This window comes from Phacochoerus africanus, chromosome 3 (genome assembly GCF_016906955.1).
Source record: "Phacochoerus africanus isolate WHEZ1 chromosome 3, ROS_Pafr_v1, whole genome shotgun sequence".
Classification (NCBI taxonomy): domain Eukaryota; kingdom Metazoa; phylum Chordata; class Mammalia; order Artiodactyla; family Suidae; genus Phacochoerus; species Phacochoerus africanus.
Genome location: NC_062546.1, coordinates 132,275,090 through 132,294,433, shown reverse-complemented (window position 1 = coordinate 132,294,433; position 19,344 = coordinate 132,275,090). Strand labels below are relative to the sequence as shown.

General features: G+C 38.4%; 1 protein-coding gene across 4 annotated transcripts in view; it reads left to right on the top strand.

Moving 5' to 3' along the window:
- Positions 1-19,344, top strand: part of LOC125123223 (CD302 antigen) — a 144,040-nt gene that overhangs the window by 13,740 nt on the left and 110,956 nt on the right. For all 4 annotated transcript variants that reach the window (XM_047772706.1, XM_047772702.1, XM_047772704.1 and 1 more), the window contains exons 3-7: positions 1,557-1,727; positions 4,929-5,093; positions 14,397-14,507; positions 16,166-16,306; positions 18,746-18,940. In XM_047772706.1, the coding sequence (XP_047628662.1) occupies positions 1,557-1,727; positions 4,929-5,093; positions 14,397-14,507; positions 16,166-16,306; positions 18,746-18,940 (783 nt within the window). The remainder of the gene's footprint in view (positions 1-1,556; positions 1,728-4,928; positions 5,094-14,396; positions 14,508-16,165; positions 16,307-18,745; positions 18,941-19,344) is intronic.

Below are 19,344 nucleotides of genomic sequence, written 5' to 3'. Positions count from 1 at the left end.
AGTGTAAAGAAATGCAATTGATTTCTGTGTATTAATTTCGTAGCCTGCAACTTTGCCAGATTCATTGATGAGTTCTAACTGTTTTCTGGTGTTAGGATTATCTAAGTGTAGTATCATATCATCTGCAAACAGTGGTAGTATTACTTCTTTTCCAGTTTGGGTTCCTTTTATTTCTTTTTCTTCTCTGATTGCTGTGGCTAGAACTTCCAAAACTATGTTGAATAATAGTGGTAAAAGTGGACATCCTAGTCTTGTTCCTGATCTTAGTGGGAACGTTTTCAGTTTTTCACCATTGAGAATGTTACCTATGGGTTTTTCATATAATATGTTTTTTTATTATGTTGAGGTAGATTCCCTCTAACCCCACTCTCTAGAGAGTTTTTTTCAGAAATGGGTATTGGATTTTGTTGAAAGCCTTTTCTGCATCTATTGAGATGATCATATGATTTTTATTCTTCAGTTTGTTAATGTGTGTATCACATTGATAGATTTGCAGATATCAAAGAATCATTGCATCCCTGAGATAAATCCTACTTGATCATGGTGTATGATCCTTTTGATATATACTTGGATTACGTTTGCTAGTATTTTGTTGAGGATTATTGCATCTATGTTTATCAGTGCTATTGGTCTGTAATTTTCTTTTTTTGTGGTATCTTTGGTTTTGGTCTCAGGGTGATGGTGGCCTCATAGAATGAGTTTGGGAGTGTTCCTTCCTCTGCTATATTTTTTTTCTTTTTTGCCTTTTTGTCTTTTTAGGGCCACACCCGCGGAATATGGAAGTTCGCAGGCTAGGGGTCGAATTGGAGCTGTAGCCACAGCAATGCGGGATCCAAGCCACATCTGCAGTCTACACCACAGCTCATGGCAATGCCGGATCCTTAACCCACTGAGAAAGGCCAGGGATTGAACCCACATCCTCATGAATGCTAGTTGTGTTCATTAATAGCTAAGCCGCAACGAGAACTCCTTTTATTTTTTCTCCTTCCTCTGCTATTTTTTGAACGAGTTTCAGAACAATGGGTGTTAACTCTTCTCTGGATGTTTAGCAGAATTCATTAATCCATCTGGTCCTGGACTTTGGTTTTTTGGAAGTTTTTTAATCACATTCAATTTCAGTACTTGTGATTGATTGGTCTGTTCATATTTTCAATTTCTTCCTGGTTCAGTCAGTTGATCCTTACTTGATAAAACCAGGATCTTTAACTCTTCATCACACCACGCTACATGAAGCTTTACATGGATTATTTTATTGAATCTCATGAAAAATCCTATGAGGCAAATACCATTAATCCTAATTTGCAAATGCAGAAACTGAGACTGATGAGGTTGGAGAGCTTGCCCACAGCCACACAGTTGGTTAGTTGGGGAGCCAGCATTCAAGTCCAGACTTGGGCAGTCAGCATCCAGGCTGCGAAACTCCCCATTGGGCAGCCTACCCAGATACTATATTCTCATAAGTGAAAACATAATCTTTAACGGTTTTAGAAATAAGTTAATTAAAGCTGATTATCCAGTTTTAAACATCTTTCCTCTACTTTCTCCCCAACCTGCAGAGATCTATACCAGAGATGGGAATTCCCATGGGAGACCTTGTGACTTTCCATTCTTAGTTAATGGAACTTGGCATCATGAGTGTATGCGTGATGGAGATCACAATGGGCTGTGGTGTGCAACCACCTTCAACTATGAACATGATGAAAAGTGGGGCATCTGCTTACAACCAGGTATGTTTGGGCTGGTAAGCTTTACATGTGGAAATAAATGGATACCATTCCTGCGAGGCAAAAGGGAAAAGGAAGAGTCCATGATGACTCAAAAATAAGGGCAACAAATATCCTAGAGAAGTATATGTTTGAGGAAGGAGAGAGAAATTGTGCGTAGCCATGAACTTACTTTCAGAAGTAGGCCAGGAAGGGAACCAAGACAAGTTTCTGCGACAGAAGACAAAGGATGAGGAAGTGTTCTGTAGCATAGATACCTCAGGAAAAGGATGTGGACCAGGCAGGAGCAGTCAGGAAATTGCTGCTGGCCTTCAGTAGAGCAGTTTCAAAAAAAAAAAAAAAGAAAGAAAAAAAAAGCTAGCAGTCAAAGAAGTTGGATTATAGTGGACTTGAGGAGAGTAAGCTGCTTTTCAGAGGGTGGAGACTTAGGTATGTTATGGCCTGAAGCAAAGAGCAGGGAACAAAAGAGACAGATAACCACAGATATCCCTAACTCAAAGTTGTTGACATTGTTCCCTCTTGTGCACCTATATGTTGGCCAAAGCTCTTTTTTTCCTAATTGCATCTTACCTGAAGCAAACTCTTCAGGGTGTGCTAAAAAAATTCACTGTTCTTTAAAAGGAGAAAGACCAAAGCAGCAGTTCCAGCATTATCTGGTACATAATGAGAAATATTTTGTTGATAATCCTGTGAGGGTTATAGGAGCTCATATGTGATGGGTGCTCAAGAAATACTTTTTAATGGGTAATAAGTGGAAAGAATCTATTCTAAATAAGAAGGGAAACACTCCAGACCTAAGTAGTAATAGTTGTTACTTATAGGGCCCTGCCAAGTGTCAAGTACTATTCTAACCACTTATTACCTCATTCAATCCTCATTATTCTTTAAAGTACCACTATTTATCCTCATTTTACAGATAAGGAAAGTGAAGCACAGTGGATTTAAATTATTTGCTTGAGGTCACGCAGCTAATACATTTCAGAGCTAAGATTCAAACTCATGAAATCTGGCTCCAAAGTCCTTGCCCCAAACAACTATACTATCCTGCCTTATTCATTGGCAGTGGTATTAGTATTGCTGATCTTTCCTCAAGGGAAACTGAGCTTCAGAATGCAGAATTCTAAGCAATTTTAAGAGATTGTATTGAACCAGTGGTTCTCAAACTTCAGCGTGCAACAGAATCACTTGGAGAGTTTGGTAAAATACAGACTTCTGGGGCCCACCTCCAGAAATTGTAATTTGGTAGATTTGGAATGGGGCCCCAGATTTTGTAGTTTAGTGAGTCGTTCCCAGATGATGCTAATGATGACCACACTTCAAGAAGTATTTTTCTGGGAGAGACACAGACTTTTCAACACTTAGACCCTATTAAAAAATAAAAAGCCAGTATCTACTTCAGCTGTAATTGATAACAAGCAAGGTTTAGCGAACCAGGCACCAATTTCATTTAAATCTTTCTATACTCTGGATCAGAAATTTTAGGGATTAGGAAAGGGCTTTTAGAGGTTATCTAGAGAAAACCGTCGCTTCTCAGGTGAGAAGCAGCATACCTAGATTAACGGAATAGCCTGTCAGAATCAGACCATATTTGTGGAGAGACCGTGGAGATCCCAGGTTTTCTGACCCTCATTCCCCAGCATATTTATCCCATTCCACCTTGCTGCCTTCACTGACACGTGTCTCCATGCTTTTAGCCTACTTTGGATGGAATGGGGGATTGTCAGTGCATTTACATGCCTCCTTTTTACAGAAGAAGCAAGGTTGTGAGTTTCTTGAACCTGAGAACTTCTAAACCATGAATATTGTATCTTACAGTAAACACACCGCCATCCTGCTGGACACTTGGAGATTTACAAACATGTGGCCTTAGTGGTAATAAGGAACCTTTAAGAAATGCACTTGCAAATCCATCTATTTCATTTTTACCAAATATCACAACAACCTCTGTTACAGTTGAGGACATTCGAACAAAAGTGGTTGAAGAGGCAATGAATGCCATTTAGATAAACAACATCAGACTTAAAAACAGTGCTGTGGTTATAGGTCTGTCACAAACACCCCTAGATCTTCTGTTCCCATCTGTGAAATGAAGACCTTAGACAAAATGATCTTTAAGGGGCCTTCTAGCTTGAAGGTACTTAAGTCTAACTGGTTATGGGAAACCCTTTGAAAAAACCCCAAGTGATGCCTGGCATACACTCGACATAGCCTACATTGATTTTTCCCTGTAGGGAACACATAAGAGGCTCTGAGTTTATTTTTGAATCCGTTGTATCAAGACCTATCTTGTACCTGAAAGAGCTTAAAAGTTCTTCATCTGAAATTGTACATGTTTTTTAGATATTTGTTAAAGAAAATAACATTCACATGTGTACATGCATTTTATACACATATGTACATACAGATACATAATACATATATAATGTTATATTCGTCATATATTAAATCATCTATTCAAATATTAAGGAGAAACTTGGATTGAGTTTCCCAAATAGGGTATCATCAGGGTCCTAAATCTTGTGCACTTAAGCAGCATGTCTGCCCACACTCTTGCACATTCAGTGGTTTCACTGCAGGTGACGGGCGTTGTGCCACTTCTGTATTGTGCCACCATCTTCAAGTGAACTCAGAGGCTGTTACTTTTATAGCATTACATATAGCATTACAGTTGATGGGGATAAAGGGATAGTAGAAGATAAAAGGAGAGTGGAAGCTTTAATCAGCCTGAGACATTTGCTGTCCTGTGACTTCAGTTTGTGTAACTAGTGAATCAAAAAGTTGTCTCAGAGTTTCTGCTGTGGCTCAGCGGAAACAAATTTAGCTAGTAACCATAAGGATGAAGGTTTGATCCCTGACCTCACTCAGTGGGTTAAGGATGCAGCATCTCTGTAAGCTGTGGTGTGGGCCAACGGCTTGGATCTGGCATTGCTGTGGCTGTGGTGTGGTCCAACGGCTACAGCTCTGATTTGACCCCCTAGCCCAGGAACGTCCATATGCTGCAGGTGCAGCCCTAAAAAAGACAAAATAAATAAGTAAAAACTTAAAATAGGTTAAAAAAAAAAAGGTTGTCTAGTTGAGCAGTGGCAGCCTCAATTTTAGCATGTCCTAAGAGCATGCAAATTGAATGGCAGTATTTATAAACATTTTAAGTAATATACATTATGCCCTTACTTTGTGATCACTAATGTATCTTTTTATCAACAGAAAATGGCTGTGAAGATAATTGGGAAAAGAACGAGCAGACTGGAGGTTGCTACCAATTTAATAGTCAGGCAGCTCTTTCTTGGAAAGAAGCTTATATTTCATGTCAGAATCAAGGGGCCGACTTACTGAGCATCAGTACTGCTGCTGAGTTAACTTATCTTAAAGGTGGGTGTAACTTGTGTGTAGTAAAGCAAATGGCTGAGATTGTAAAGGTGCTGTCTATCTTCTGTTTTCATACCTAGGTATGTTGTTTTGTGTATTTATTTCTGTATCTTCTCTTGGAATTTAAACTTCAACACCAAAGGGTACAAGCAAAAATACTAAATCTGATCCTGTGCTTATCTATTGAAAATGCATCTCATGATAGAAACCAAAGAGAGGTTAATGTTCAGAAAATGAGGTGGGGTAGCAAGATTAAACTGCTACCCTACCCCTATGTGAAAGGATTTGGAAAAAAAGGTGAACATTCGACTCTGAACATTGAAAAATAGAGAACTTGAGGAAGGTGGAGAAGATTGCTGAGTCACAGTAGATGACCTCAGTAAAAAGTCTTCACATTTGAATAAATAAGTGCAGTCCTCAGGGGCAAAGAGAATTCTAAGAAATCTCTAAGTGGACATGGACTCATGGTGTAGATAGGATTTTGTTCTGTTTTGTTTGTGGGGTGGTGGTGTAATATTTAAAAATTTAATTATGAAAACTGAAATCATAAAGACAAATGGAAAATAACCTGAGAGACCTATGTAATACCACCCTGACTAAATATATACTAACATTTTGTTCACATTGCTTTACATGAATTTATTCCCTCCCACCAGCCTCCCTTTACCCGCTCTCCTTCCCTGCTTCCCTGTCTTTAAATAAATAAAATGTTAACATAGTCAAAGCCCCATGCCCACCTTTTAAAATAACCATACTTTGAGAGCTTCTACAACATGTATATGTATAAATACTGTATATGTTTTCATTATACTACTGTCCCATGTTTTTAAATGATACAATTATCTTATTTACCCATATGTAAGTTTATCCATTGTTAACTGCTGCTGTTTACATTGCATGAAGAAACCACAAATTATCCATTCCCTATTGAGAAACAGGATGTTTTCAGCTTTTGCTATTGCAAATATCCCTGCAAGGACCATCCTTGTATATGCCTCATAAAGCAGTATATGAGAATTTTTTTAGAGTAGGAATTGCTAAATTGCAATTCTCACTTCTTCACCTCTAATCAAAGTTTCTAAATTGCTTTCCAAAGTGGTTGTATGAGTTTACACCTCCGCCAGCAGTTGATTTTATGGATTTATTAATTGGCCAGTATGATGAAAGTGAAATGACATTTCATTTTTGCTTTACATTTCCGTGATAATTAATGTGGTTTCCTATCTTGTGTTTCTTAGGCATTTAGGTTTCTCTCTTGTAACTGACAGTTCATATCCTTTGCCTACTTTCTACTGAGTTGTTTGCTTTTTTATTATTGATTTGTTATAGTTCTTTATATATTCTGTATACTTATCAATGTTTCATTGTAGTTTTACAAATATATTTTCCTAGTCTTTAGTCTTTTCACCTTATTTTTATTGCCTCATCATTAAAAATATGTTAATTTTAACTTGGTCAAACATATCAATATTAATGTTTCATGCTTATTATTTAGCAAACCCTTCCTTAGCCCTAATATGATAAAAGATATCCTCCCTTTTTTTTTTTAAAAGTTCCTAATTTTGCTTTTCATATTTATGTTCTTTTTTTTGCTTTTGCTTTTGCTTTTTAGGGCCACACTCTTGGCATATGGAAGTTCCCATCAGAGCCACAGCTGCTAGCCTACCCCACAGCCACAGCAACATGGGATCTGGGCCATGTCTGTGACCTACGCCACAGCTCATGGAAATGCTGGATCCTTAACCCACTGAGTGAGGCCAGGAATCAAACCTGCATCCTCTTGGATCCTAGTTGGGTTCATTAACTGCTGAGCCATGAAGGGAACCCCCACATATTTATGTTCTTAATCCATCCAGAATGTAATTTGTAGAAGTGGGAATCTAATTTATCGTTCTTCAGATGGATAATCAGTTGACCAAGCAGTATTTAGTTAACATTTTCCCCTCTGATTTATGCCACTTCTAATAAATATAAACTCCCCTATTACATGTTGGTTGTTTCTAGGCTCTCTATCATATTCCTTTGGTCTATCTCTGTGTCTGTTCCGCACTATTGTAATTACTCCAAGACTACATAGCAATCTTGCTTTCTGGGTGAGCAGATCCTCCTTCATTCAATTTTTTTTTCTTGAATTACCTTGGGTATTTTTTGGACCATTCTTTCATATAAATTTAATTATCACTTTGTTTATTTCAATGAAAAACTCTATTGGGACTGTGGAATTAATAGATTAATTAGGGAGGAATTATTGTCACTACATTATTAAATCTTCTTATCCATGAAAATGGTATGCCTTTTTACTTATTTAGGACTTCTTTTTATGTACTTGGTAAAATTCTGTAACTTTTTACTTCAGAGTGTTGGACATCTTTTACTATAAAATTTATAAAGAGAAATTATGTATGTATATATATACATATTTTAAAATCCGGGAACCCAAGTTAATGAGGCCCTGATGATTTGTTCAATGGATGAAATAAATAATCATATTATATGATGATGACAATATTTCAGGCAGAGCAGGAGTTCCTGTTGTGGCTCAGTGGAAATGAATCTGACTAGTATCCATGAGGACACAGGCTCCATCCCGGGCCTCGACAAGTGTTTAGTGTTGCTATGAGTTGTGGTATAGGTCATAGAAATGGCTTGGATCTGGCATTGCTGTGGCTGTGGCATAGCCTAGTGGCTACAAATCTGATTCGACCTATAGCCTGGGAACCTCCATAAGCCACAGGTGCAGCCCTAAAAAAAAAAAAAAAAAAAGGCAAAAAAATTTTTTTCAGGCAGAATACTAAATGCTTCTCATACATTATCTTATTTAAGGTAGATATTATTATGCTAATTTTGAAGATAAGGATAGCAGAGTTCAGAAAAAAAAAGTGTGACTTGTCCAAGGATACCCACAACTAATTAGCAGAGCCAAAATTTGAACACAGTCAGCTGACTTGAAAACAAGTTGCATCAGGCATGTACTTGTATTCATCTTTTATAAGATTGTAAATTCTTTGCAGGCAGAGATGGATCTCATGAGTTGTTTCCTCCTTCTGCACAAAACTCTAAACATTGCTGTCATATATTAAACAAATATCTATTTACCAAATAGTTCAAAGAAATCTTGTCACACTGTTTTGTAATAATTGTAAATATTTGATAAATGCTAACTATGAGGAAAGCCCTGATTTATCCAGATAAATTAAATACAGTTGACCCTTAAATAATGCAGGAATTAGGAGTGGAAACCCTCCACTTGCTAGAAAATTCTTATGTAACTTTAATTTGGCCTCTGTATCTGTGGTTCCATATTCATAGATTCAACCAACTGCAGATTGTATAGTTTTGTCATATATACTTAGTGAAAAAAAAATTGCATAAAAGAGGACTGGTATAGTTCAAAGCCATGTTGTTCAGAGGACAACTATAACTTACTCAGGCCATGGGTACCTCCAGCTATGATCTTTTTCCTCAGGATTTCTTTGGCTATCATGGGTCTTTTGTGGTTCCATGTAAATCATAGGGGTTTTTGTTGTTGTTCTGTTTCTATGGAAAATGTTACTGGGAGACCTTGAGAGTATTGTGCTAAGTGAAATTATATGGAGAAAGACAAATATATGATTGAATTCACATGTGAAATATTTAAAAATAATAAATAGATTAAATAAATGAACAGATCAGACCAAACAAAAACAAACACATAGACACAGGGAACAGAGTAGAGGTTACCAGAGGGGAAGCAGGGAAAGAAGTGGTGAAATGGGTAAAAGAGGTCAACTGTATGGTGATGGATGGAAGCTAAACTTTTGGTGGTGAGCATGCTGTAGTGTATGTAGAAGTCAAAATGTAATGTTGCACACGTGAAATTTATGTAATGTTTTAAACCATTATTACCTCAAAAAAAGTCTGCTAGTCTTCTGTTGTGCTTTTTTTTTTTTTTTTTTGTCTTTTTGCTATTTCTTTGGGCCGCTCCTGCAGCATATGGAGGTTCCCAGGGTAGGGGTTGAATCGGAGCTGTAGCCACCAGCCTACGCCAGAGCCACAGCAATGCGGGATCCGAGCCGCATCTGTGACCTACACCACAGTTCACAGCAACGCCTGATCCTTAACCCACTGAGCAAGGGCAGGGACCGAACCCACAACCTCATGGTTCCTAGTCGGATTCATTAACCACTGCGCCACGACGGGAACTCCTGTTGTGCTTTTTGGCTAAAGCTTTATTCAGACCTCCTTTCTTGCAGTTTTAACCTTTTCCTTGAATATTGTTTGGAACTTAATCAGACTTCTTGAATGGAAAGCTGTTAAATAAGCATAATGGGCTAGTGTTCGCCAATGGAACTCTATTCCAGACAGACCCCCTCCCCCCACCCTTGCCAAAACCTTACAACAAATCTTATTGAGAGTAGAAAGTGCCAATCAGTTTGTCTCCCAGAATATTGACATTTGGAAACCGATGGCTTCAATGAAGGAGAAAATTGTTGAAGTATGATTACCAACACCCTCCAAACAGTCTAATGATGCATCTGAAGGAGCAGGATTTCTTTATGTATTAATTTCTTTAATAACACATAAAAGAGAGGTAATGTTTTTTGGTTTTTTTGATTGTTTTGTTTGTTGTCTTTTAGGGCCTCACATATGACATATGGAGGTTCCCAGGCTAGGGGTCCAATCGGAGCTGCAGCTGCCAGCCTACACCACAGCCACAGTAACACAGGATCCAAGCCATGTCTTCAACCTACACCACAGCTCATGGCAACGCTGGATCCTTGACCCACTAAGCAAGGCCAGGGATTGAACTTGCGTCCTCATGGATACTAGTCAGGTTTGTTAACCACCGAGCCACGATGGGAACAGCAAAGAGAAGCAATGTTTTAAAGGACCCAGTTGTTCCCTATCCCAGGGAAGACACTCCCCACATTTTTCTGCATATCAGTAATTTTCAAGGAATAGCCCTTTCTAATGTTCCAAGCTCCTCTTTCACTGTGATGCTCTTAAGGGTTATCAATATGCCTAATTATGATTGCTGATTTCCTGAGACCTTAAAAAAACCTGTACTTTAACAACTGAAGCTCAGAGTATCTTGAAAATTTCTTGACGCTTCTATTAATATTGTGTCCCTTCCATGAACTACTATGTGTAAACATGGGGCTAGGAACAGTGAGGCCCACAAAAGTGAATGAGATAGAGATTGTGTGACCAAAATGCTTCATCTAGTCAGGAAAATAAGAGTTGTACCTATGCAGAGCATAATGGAGAATGTTATTCCCAAATGATCTTTGGACTTGGTGGCTAGTGGTTGGGTGAGACTAGGGCATCTGCTGACAGAAATAAAGCAGTAAAAGCCCCCTTGGATAAATCCCATGCAGTCTAAAAGAGCTTTCTTTCTCCCTTGTGCCTGCCCCGCACCTAATTAGTCCTGTTTTGATTTTGTTTTACTAGCACAGGGGCTGATGAGTGAGGGATTTGGTTTCCTCATACTCACTGGGTTTTGTTTGGGAGTCAAATTTCCTATGGCTCAGGCCTTCTTAGGGACCTCTAAGCACAGATTCATCCAGGAGCTACACAGGAGGACTACCAGTCCTCAGAACAGGAACAGTGCATTTCTATTCTTCCTGATTTGCCTCTGACCTGAGGAGTTGTTCACTTTGAACCACTTTGATAGTTGACCCAAGGTGCTAGGACACTTCTAGGTCAGGGCCCCTGCTGCCTGTGGCCTTTCCAATGTTCATCCCAGATGCATGACCACCATCAGGCCCTGCAGTCTGTCGTTGTGGGGAGAGGAATAGAAATATAGTGTCGTGTCTGAATAGGGATGTTGGGGAAAGTTGAGAATATCTAGCTCAATGGATTTGTTACTTTGATTAGATAGTTATTTGTCTATCTAATTCTGTTCCTTTTTTTTTTTTTTTGTCTTTTTGCTATTTCTTGGGCCACTCCCGCAGCATATGGAGGTTCTCAGGTCTAATCGGAGCTGTAGCTGCTGGCCTATGCCAGAGCCACAGCAATGCGGGATCCGAGCTGCGTCTGGGACCTACACCACAGCTCACCACAACACCGGATCCTTAACCCACTGAGCAAGGCCAGGGATGGAACCCCCAACCTCATGGTTCCTAGTCGGATTCGTTAACCACTGCGCTACGACGGGAACTCCTAATTCTGTTCCTTTGATTAGTCAGTCATTTGTTTCTTGGCAGCAAAGATGGAACTAGATAGAGTCTTTTTTTTTTTTTTTTTTCTGCCTTTCCTAGGGCTGCTCCTGTGGCATATGGAGGTTCCCAGGCTAGGGGTCCAATCAGAACTGTAGCCGCTGGCCTACGCCAGAGCCACTGCAATGCGGGATCTGAGCCGCATCCTCAACCTACACCACAGCTCACAGCAACGCTGGATCCTTAACCCACTGAGCAAGGCCAGGGATCGAACCCGCAACCTCATGGTCCCTAGTCAGATTCGTTAACCACAGCGCCATGACGGGAACTTCTAGAGTCTTAAATTGGTTAAGGGTCAACACCCTACCAGACAATATAATGATCAATTTGGAGGAATGCATCATTGCATTCCCTGCCTGGTCTGTATGAAGGAAAGAAGTCCAGCTCCAAATTGTCCAGGCCATATAAGAAATAAATATCTGTCATAGTTTCCAGGACTTCTTTAGGAATGCTGGAAGATTGGAGTTCCCGTCGTGGCTCAGTGGTTAATGAATCCGACTATGAACCATGAGGTTTCAGGTTTGATCCCTAGCCTTGCTCAGTGGGTTAAGGATCTGGTGCTGCTGTGAGCTGTGGTGTAGGTTACAGACGTGGCTCAGATCCCGCGTTGCTGTGGTTCTGACGTAGGCCGGTGGCTGCAGCTTTGATTTGACCCCTAGCCTGGGAACCTCCATATGCTGCGGGAGCGGCCTAAGAAATGGCAAAAAGACAAAAAATTTTAAAAAGCAAAAAATACAAAATAAATTAAAAAAAGGAATGCTGAAATATCAGTTGCATTTTTTACCTCATTATTTTAATGAAGAAAACATTAGAACAATTCCTCCAGGTCTCAGTACACCAATGCTGGCAGCCCTTGCCTATGCTAATAAGATGAAAGCAAAGGATAAATCCAGAGTCCCCCTCAGCATTCTCCTCCAGCCATCTACCCAAATACCCACTCTCTCCCTCCTTAGTAGAGAGACTCTCCTTACCATCTATCTCCTTGAGAAAGTGAGGTGAACCCTTCGTTTCTCACCCTCATACTTATGAATTTATCTCTGTCTATACTGTTATTCCTCCAGCTTGCTCAGGGTTAACTACTTCCCCTGAGAACTTTGTATCTACATCAGCTGTTTTGTCTCTTATGTTTCCATCAACACCCACTTTATTGATTCTTCCCCAATAGGCTATAAACTTGTTTAAATTTCTAGCATTAAGAAAAATTGCCTTAGATTGTAAAGCCAGCCTCTGTATTACACAGTGAAAAATAGCTCCTGGATAGCACAGTGTATCTTTACAGTTCACTCTTAACCTCACATTTACCCTTCAGTTGAACAATAACTGGGCCTCTACTCATGGCTACTACCCACTTCCCAGACTTCCACCCATGGCTCAGATGTTGGTGTCTAGGTTGCTTCTCTTGGCCTCTTCTGTCTTTGCTATAGCTATTTCTGCCCTACCCAGGGGATGTCTTCCATTCTCAGGTGTCAGTTCCAGTGGAGTCACTCGTTTTAGGCATTTGGGTTCTAAAGTGTGTAAGGCAAAAATTATGTTTAGTCAAAGTTACCCTCAAAGAGCCCTTAAAGTATTGATTGGTTTTCTATATGCAAGTTACACAGATAAATATCTATGTAGAAAATAAAGTATGGATATGGTTTTTTACATGCAAATCACATAGATAAATCTGATATATATACTAGACAAAATCTATATTTTAAGAATTATTTATATTTATATAATATACATATGAATTACATAATATAGAATTATATTTTATATTTTTATAGAAAGATATATGAATTATATATGTAATACTATAATACAGCATATATAAGTCTCTGGGAGAATTAAGAAGCAGTTATCAAGTGTTTTACTGCTGGGAATATTGCAACAAATCTATAGAGATTCCAACCCATTGGCTCTTCCTATTTGTCAACATCATCTTTGTCTTCTGTAGACCATTTCATTAGTTGTTTTATCTCTTCTCTTTTTTTTTAAGGGCCACACCTGTGGCATATGGAGGTTCCCAGGCTAGGAGTCTACTCGGAGCTACAGCTGCTGGCCTACACCACAGCCACAGCAATGCCAGATCTGAACCACATCTGCCACCTACACCACAGCTCATGGCAACACCAGATCCTTAACCCACTGAGCGAGGCCAGGAATCGAACCTGCAACCTTATGGTTACTGAGCCACCACAGGAACTCTGCTTTATCTCTTCTATCTGACCATCAACATCTTCAGATTCTTTGTGATATTGATCAACTCCTGCCAGGTTCTTGAATAATGGTGTTGACTTTCTGACAGTGGTGTGAAAATCCTTATAATCATCCATACATTCTTTTTTCAATACACATGGACTGATAACACCCAGCATGATTTTACCCATTGCTTGTGGGCATGTGCACACTGAGTGGCATATCAGCAATTAGCTTCACTAAATTATTTCTGCTTCTCTTTTTTATGCTAATGTTACCTAATCATCCAATAATAAATTTGAATGCTGCATCTCAACAGTAATATGTGTGTGTGTGTATCCTATTCTGTGTTTCCAGCCTTAATGTCTCATTTGGACTCTAGAGTTGTGTATCCCTTGCCTATGAATCAGCTCTGCACATATTTCTGAAGCAGTACTGGCTACACTTCACCATTTAGGGTATCCATATGTGTCCTTCTACTAGATTGAAAGCCTCATGAAGGCAGGGACTTGGTCATTTTGGTTTTTATATCCTTAGTACCTGGCAAATGATACATGCTTAATGAATTTATTAAACTCTCAGTCTGAATTATAATCTAGATATGTAATGGAAACTGTTTTTTTCAGTGTCAGTACCAAGGAGGTTAAAAATAGTGAAACAACTACTCTGAGAAGATTCTGTTCTTAGAAGAAAGGGAACTGGATAAGCTAACAGGAAAACAGAACTGAATTAACTTAGCAGCCTTTGGGTTTCTCAGTAGACAGAAGTTTTGTCTCTCAGCATCGCCTGATTTTGTTGGATAGAAGCCTCTATAGGTTTCCTGCCTTATAATCAAGGCCTGCAGAAATTTTTGCTCTTAATGTAAACTTAAGTTTGGCTTAGATAATAACAGGTAATTTTGTCACTTTTCAAAATTGTGTAATTCTTACAGAAAAAGAAGGCATTGCTAAAATTTTCTGGATCGGTTTAAATCAACTGTACTCTGCTAGAGGTTGGGAATGGTCAGACCACAAGCCATTAAACTTTCTCAACTGGGACCCAGGTAACTGCTGCCTCTTCCACTGCTATGCATAGAACATAAGCCTCAAAAAATAAGAGCTTCCCACTCCCTGAGAGCTTATACAAATTTTAAAACTTGACAGCTCTTAAAATTGTCACCTCTCAGAAGATTTTTTTTTCCCTAAGCCCTTCTCTATTGTAGTACCATTATAGCCAAGTTGACTCCCCACCATGGGCAACTGGGCATTTGCCCTAATCTTTAGAAGGACCCTACATTTTTAAGTAGGAGCAGAATAAGCCATACTACATGGCCTGGGGACCATTATGTGTCTTGTTTTGACTTGTCTTGTCCGTGACTGACCCATGTTGGGTTTCATCTGCAGCTTAACTCTAGTGTGGAAATAACTTCTCATTCTCAAACTCTTGGGTTCTTCCACTGAAGCATCCAAGTATTGAAAACATAAAGGTGTTATTTTAATACATAAATAAAGACCTTGAAGAAAAAATTTTAGTGAGTAAAACAAAGAAAACCCCTGTCAGCCAAAAAAAAAAAAAATTAGATAACCTTTTTAAAAAAATAAAATCACAGGCTTCTGACAAATATAGAATGTAAAAGTTAACGCCAGCTTCAGTACAAAAGCATTCTGCATGCATATAAGAAAAACAAGTGCAATAAAAACCAATACATAGGTCATTTTAATTAACAGAGTTGTGTTAGTATATTAATTCTCTATTATCTCAGTAAATATAATCTTTAAAGATAATTTAATCCTTAATTCAGAGCCTTAAAGACATGGCAGAATCATAAATTAGTATTTTTATTGTATAAGGTAGCAAATTAAGAGCTTCTGACCACAGAATATGACATGCAAGCTGGTTAGGAGCAAAGATTTCGTTGGTCTTTTTAATAATTAATTACAACCCCAATGTGCATTAGAGCACTAATTACAATAGCCAAGACATGGAAGCTACCTAAATTGTTCATCAACAGAGGAATGGATAAAGATGTCATACATACATGCAATGGAATTTTATTCAGCCATAAAAAATAATGAAATAATGCCATGTGCAGCAACATGGATAGACCTAGAAATTATAATATTGAGTAAGCTAAGCCAAAGACAAATACATATCACTGATATGTGGAATCTAATTAAAATGATATAAAAAACTTATTTCTAAAACAGAAACTCACATATTTCATAAACCAATCTTATGGTTACCTAGGTGAAACTGTTGGGGGGAGGGAAGAATTGGGAGGGTGGGAATAACACATACATTCCACTATATAAAATAGATGATTAACGAGAACCTACTGTATAGCACAAGAAAATATACTCAATAATTTGTAATAACCTATATGGGAAAAACAGATAAATTTACATGTATAACTGATGCACTTTACTGTTCACTTGAAACTAACAAATTGTAAGTCTAGTATATTAAATGCACACAAAAAAATAAATGCACAAAAAAATAAAAAAATAAAAATTAACTATAACATATCAGATTCCCCCCCAACTCCATATCCTATACTTAAGGACATGATTGTCCAATGCAGCTTATACATTTCATTTTTGTTAAAAGTTTTAACTATTTTACGAGTTCCCATAAAAACAGAAAATTAGGGATACAAACTATTTTTCTATCTGCCATCCTGGCCCTAATCTTCTTTTAACTCTGAAAATCCTACCGTTTAAGGTGTATCAAGTGCACCGACAATTGGCGGATCGAGCTGTGCAAAAATGGATGCCTACTCGGGTCTGTGGCAGAGTTTTCCCTGTGAGGCTCGACTGCCCTACGTCTGCAAGAAACTGTTAAATAACACAGTGGAATTAACAGGTACCTTTCTCACTTCCTCCAATAAAGAGGTCTCAAAATTAGTTTTGTGCAAGCAAGTAAATCCTTTTCAGATACCTATTTCCCCCTTTCCTTCACCGTATACTACCAATGCAGGAAAGTATTTGATTTTGACCCTGTGGTTAGATAATACCAACTATACATGAATAAAGCTTTAGTTTTAGTTTTATTCATATGGGTATATGCCCATAAGAAGGCAGAGATATTCTAGACAGGGAATGAATCAGGTGGATCTTTTTTCTCTAGAGCAGTGGTTTCCCAGACTAGGAGCATCAGTTTCGCTTGTACCTGTTAGAAATGTGGATTCTCAGATTAACCCCCAGATTTACTGAATCAGAAACTCTGAGGGTAGCACCCAGCAATCTGTGTTTTAAAAAGTATTCCAGGTGATTCTGATACACACTAAAGTTTGTGAGCCCCTGCTCCAGGGCCAGGTGTTACATAGTACCTGCTTCTGAGAAATAAGAAATGATGGACACAGGAACTTTTCCACCCTCTGCCCCTCAAAGCCCACCCACCTCTCTTCTTTTTTGCCAGGCTGGTTCCTTCAGTCTTTTTGTTGATAAATCAGATATAAAGAAGAGGTGCAGGAGTTGCCATTGTGGCTCAGTGGTAATGAACCTGACTAGTAAGCACGAGATTTCGGGTTCAATCCCTGGTCTTGCTCAGTGGGTTAAGGACCTGGCATTGCTGTGGCCGTAGCGTAGGCCAGTGGCTATAGCTCTGATTTGACCCCTAGCCTGGGAACTTCCATATGCTGGGGGTACAGCCCTAAAAAGACCAAAAAAAAGAAAGAAAAAAGAAAGAAGGAAGGAAAAAGAGGAGAGGTGCAGATGGACAAAATATGTACGTGGAGGAGTTTTTTCTAGGGAGTTTTAGGGGTAAGAGAAACACAGGACAGCTGTAACTTTTGAGGTGCAGAAAAGTTTGAGGAGTCTTTGAAAGAATGGAGAAGAGAAATGCCCTAAATATCTTGTACAGGGCCCACTGTATACCTGGCATTTGATTAAAACATCACTGAATAAGAAAAACTAATATAAAACTATGAGAAAAAGAGAAGGTTTTTAAAATGTCTTGCTTTAAGGAATGTTGAGGGAAGAGAATAAAGCATAAAATTTCTTACCATTCAAATAGGAGCATAGAGCTACTTTTTAAGATTAAAAAATAATAGGAAAAAATGAACATTCATCTTCCAAGTTGATTCAAATTTAGACCATATTAGACCATACGACAAAGGCAAAGAAGAAAAGGCAGTTGCAAATGAAGATAAGCCAGGGTGACTGATGACGGATCAAATAAATATCCTGTAGTAGCAATTATTAAGTAAATCGTGATGTTTCCACATGATTGAATAATGTGCATTTATTAAAATAACTGTGCCAGCAGGAAAATACAAAACATAGGACAAAAATCATATGCCTACTTATCATTTTAATCTTGTAAGAATGTGTATTCACAGAGACAAAGACTAGAATATGAAAATGATTAAGTTCAATTATGAGTATTTCCCCATTCCTTTATTATAATTATAAAATATTATAAGTTCTATTTTAGAACCTTAAAGTTAATTGAGTTATTTTATAAATATGAAAAACTGAACCTGAACTTTATCCTTTAGTTAAAAAAAGAACCAAACCATCCCCATTTTAAAAATGCTATGTTTTCTTGTAACAAATATTCCAAATGGTTTCAAAGCCATGAAGCCTGAATAGCTGAGCTACGTTCTAGTAGCTGTTAAGAGGGATGGAATACTTTGTATGGTTTATACTTCACTCATTTTCTCTAATCTTTTGACCATCACTTGAGCCAGTTTTATTGTAGTCAAAACAGAGAGTCCCTCCTTCCATAAGGACCACAGGACTGAAAGAGGGGAGGAGAGAAGAGGACCAGGGATGCTCTTTGCCCTTTTCTTCCACTGCTGCCATTTCTTGGGTGTAAAGTGAATAAATGTCTTATTCTGTTCCTCAAGTCTCTCCCTGTTCTTTGTTCAGCAGTGAACATGAATGCACATTCCCTGACTCAGCTGACCATTCATGAAAAGGAGGCTCAACTTCATAGTCTCCCAAAGGCAGAGACTGGAGGGGAACCTCACAAAGCCCATACCCAGGAAGAGACTTGTCAGCAACTGACTTACACTTTCTTCTGTCACTAGGACCAGGGGAAATCCCTCTAAATAGTCTGTAACCAGCCATATAGCACATTTGTATGCCTTCAAGTGACATTATATTCTGAATCCTTGTACTAACTCTTATGATGCCCTGTATACATTAGGCACCACATAAATTCATGTCACTGTACTATCTGACACCACATTCTCCAGAATGTGGAGAAGCCTTATGATTCAAGAAAGAAGAATATACAATATTATTGATTCAAATAGATGTATCTTTACTGGAATATAAATAGCTTCTTTTCCTCCAGATGTTTGGACATACTCAGATACCCGCTGTGATGCAGCAGACTGGCTGCCAAATGATGGATTTTGCTATCTGCTTGTGAATGAAAGTGATTCCTGGGATAAGGCACATATGAAATGCAAAACCTTTAGTAGTGACCTCATCAGCATTCATTCTTTAGCAGATGTGGAGGTGATTGTCACAAAACTCCATAAAGGGGGTAAGTTTTTTAAGTATCCTCTCTGAGAGGTGTTAAGCATTTTAAAATAGCCCTATTTTCAATTTTTTTGTGAGACTGAAAAGCTTCCGATTTGATCCTGTATATCAGCATTGTCCAATAGAATTTTCTTCAATGATGGAACTGTTCTATAAACTGTTCTGTCCAATTCAGTAGCCAGCAATCACTTGTGGCTGTTGAACCCTTGAAATGCAGTGAGGGCGACCGGGGAACTGAATTTTTACTTTCATTGATTTATAAATTTAAATAGCCACATATAACTAGTGGCTACCAACTTGACAGTACAACCAATGATTGAATAATTTCCCTCTTCTCATAAGCTAAATGGTCTTTAAATTGCTCCAAACATTTAAGTGATGATTATTTCACTTTTGTAATTATTTGAC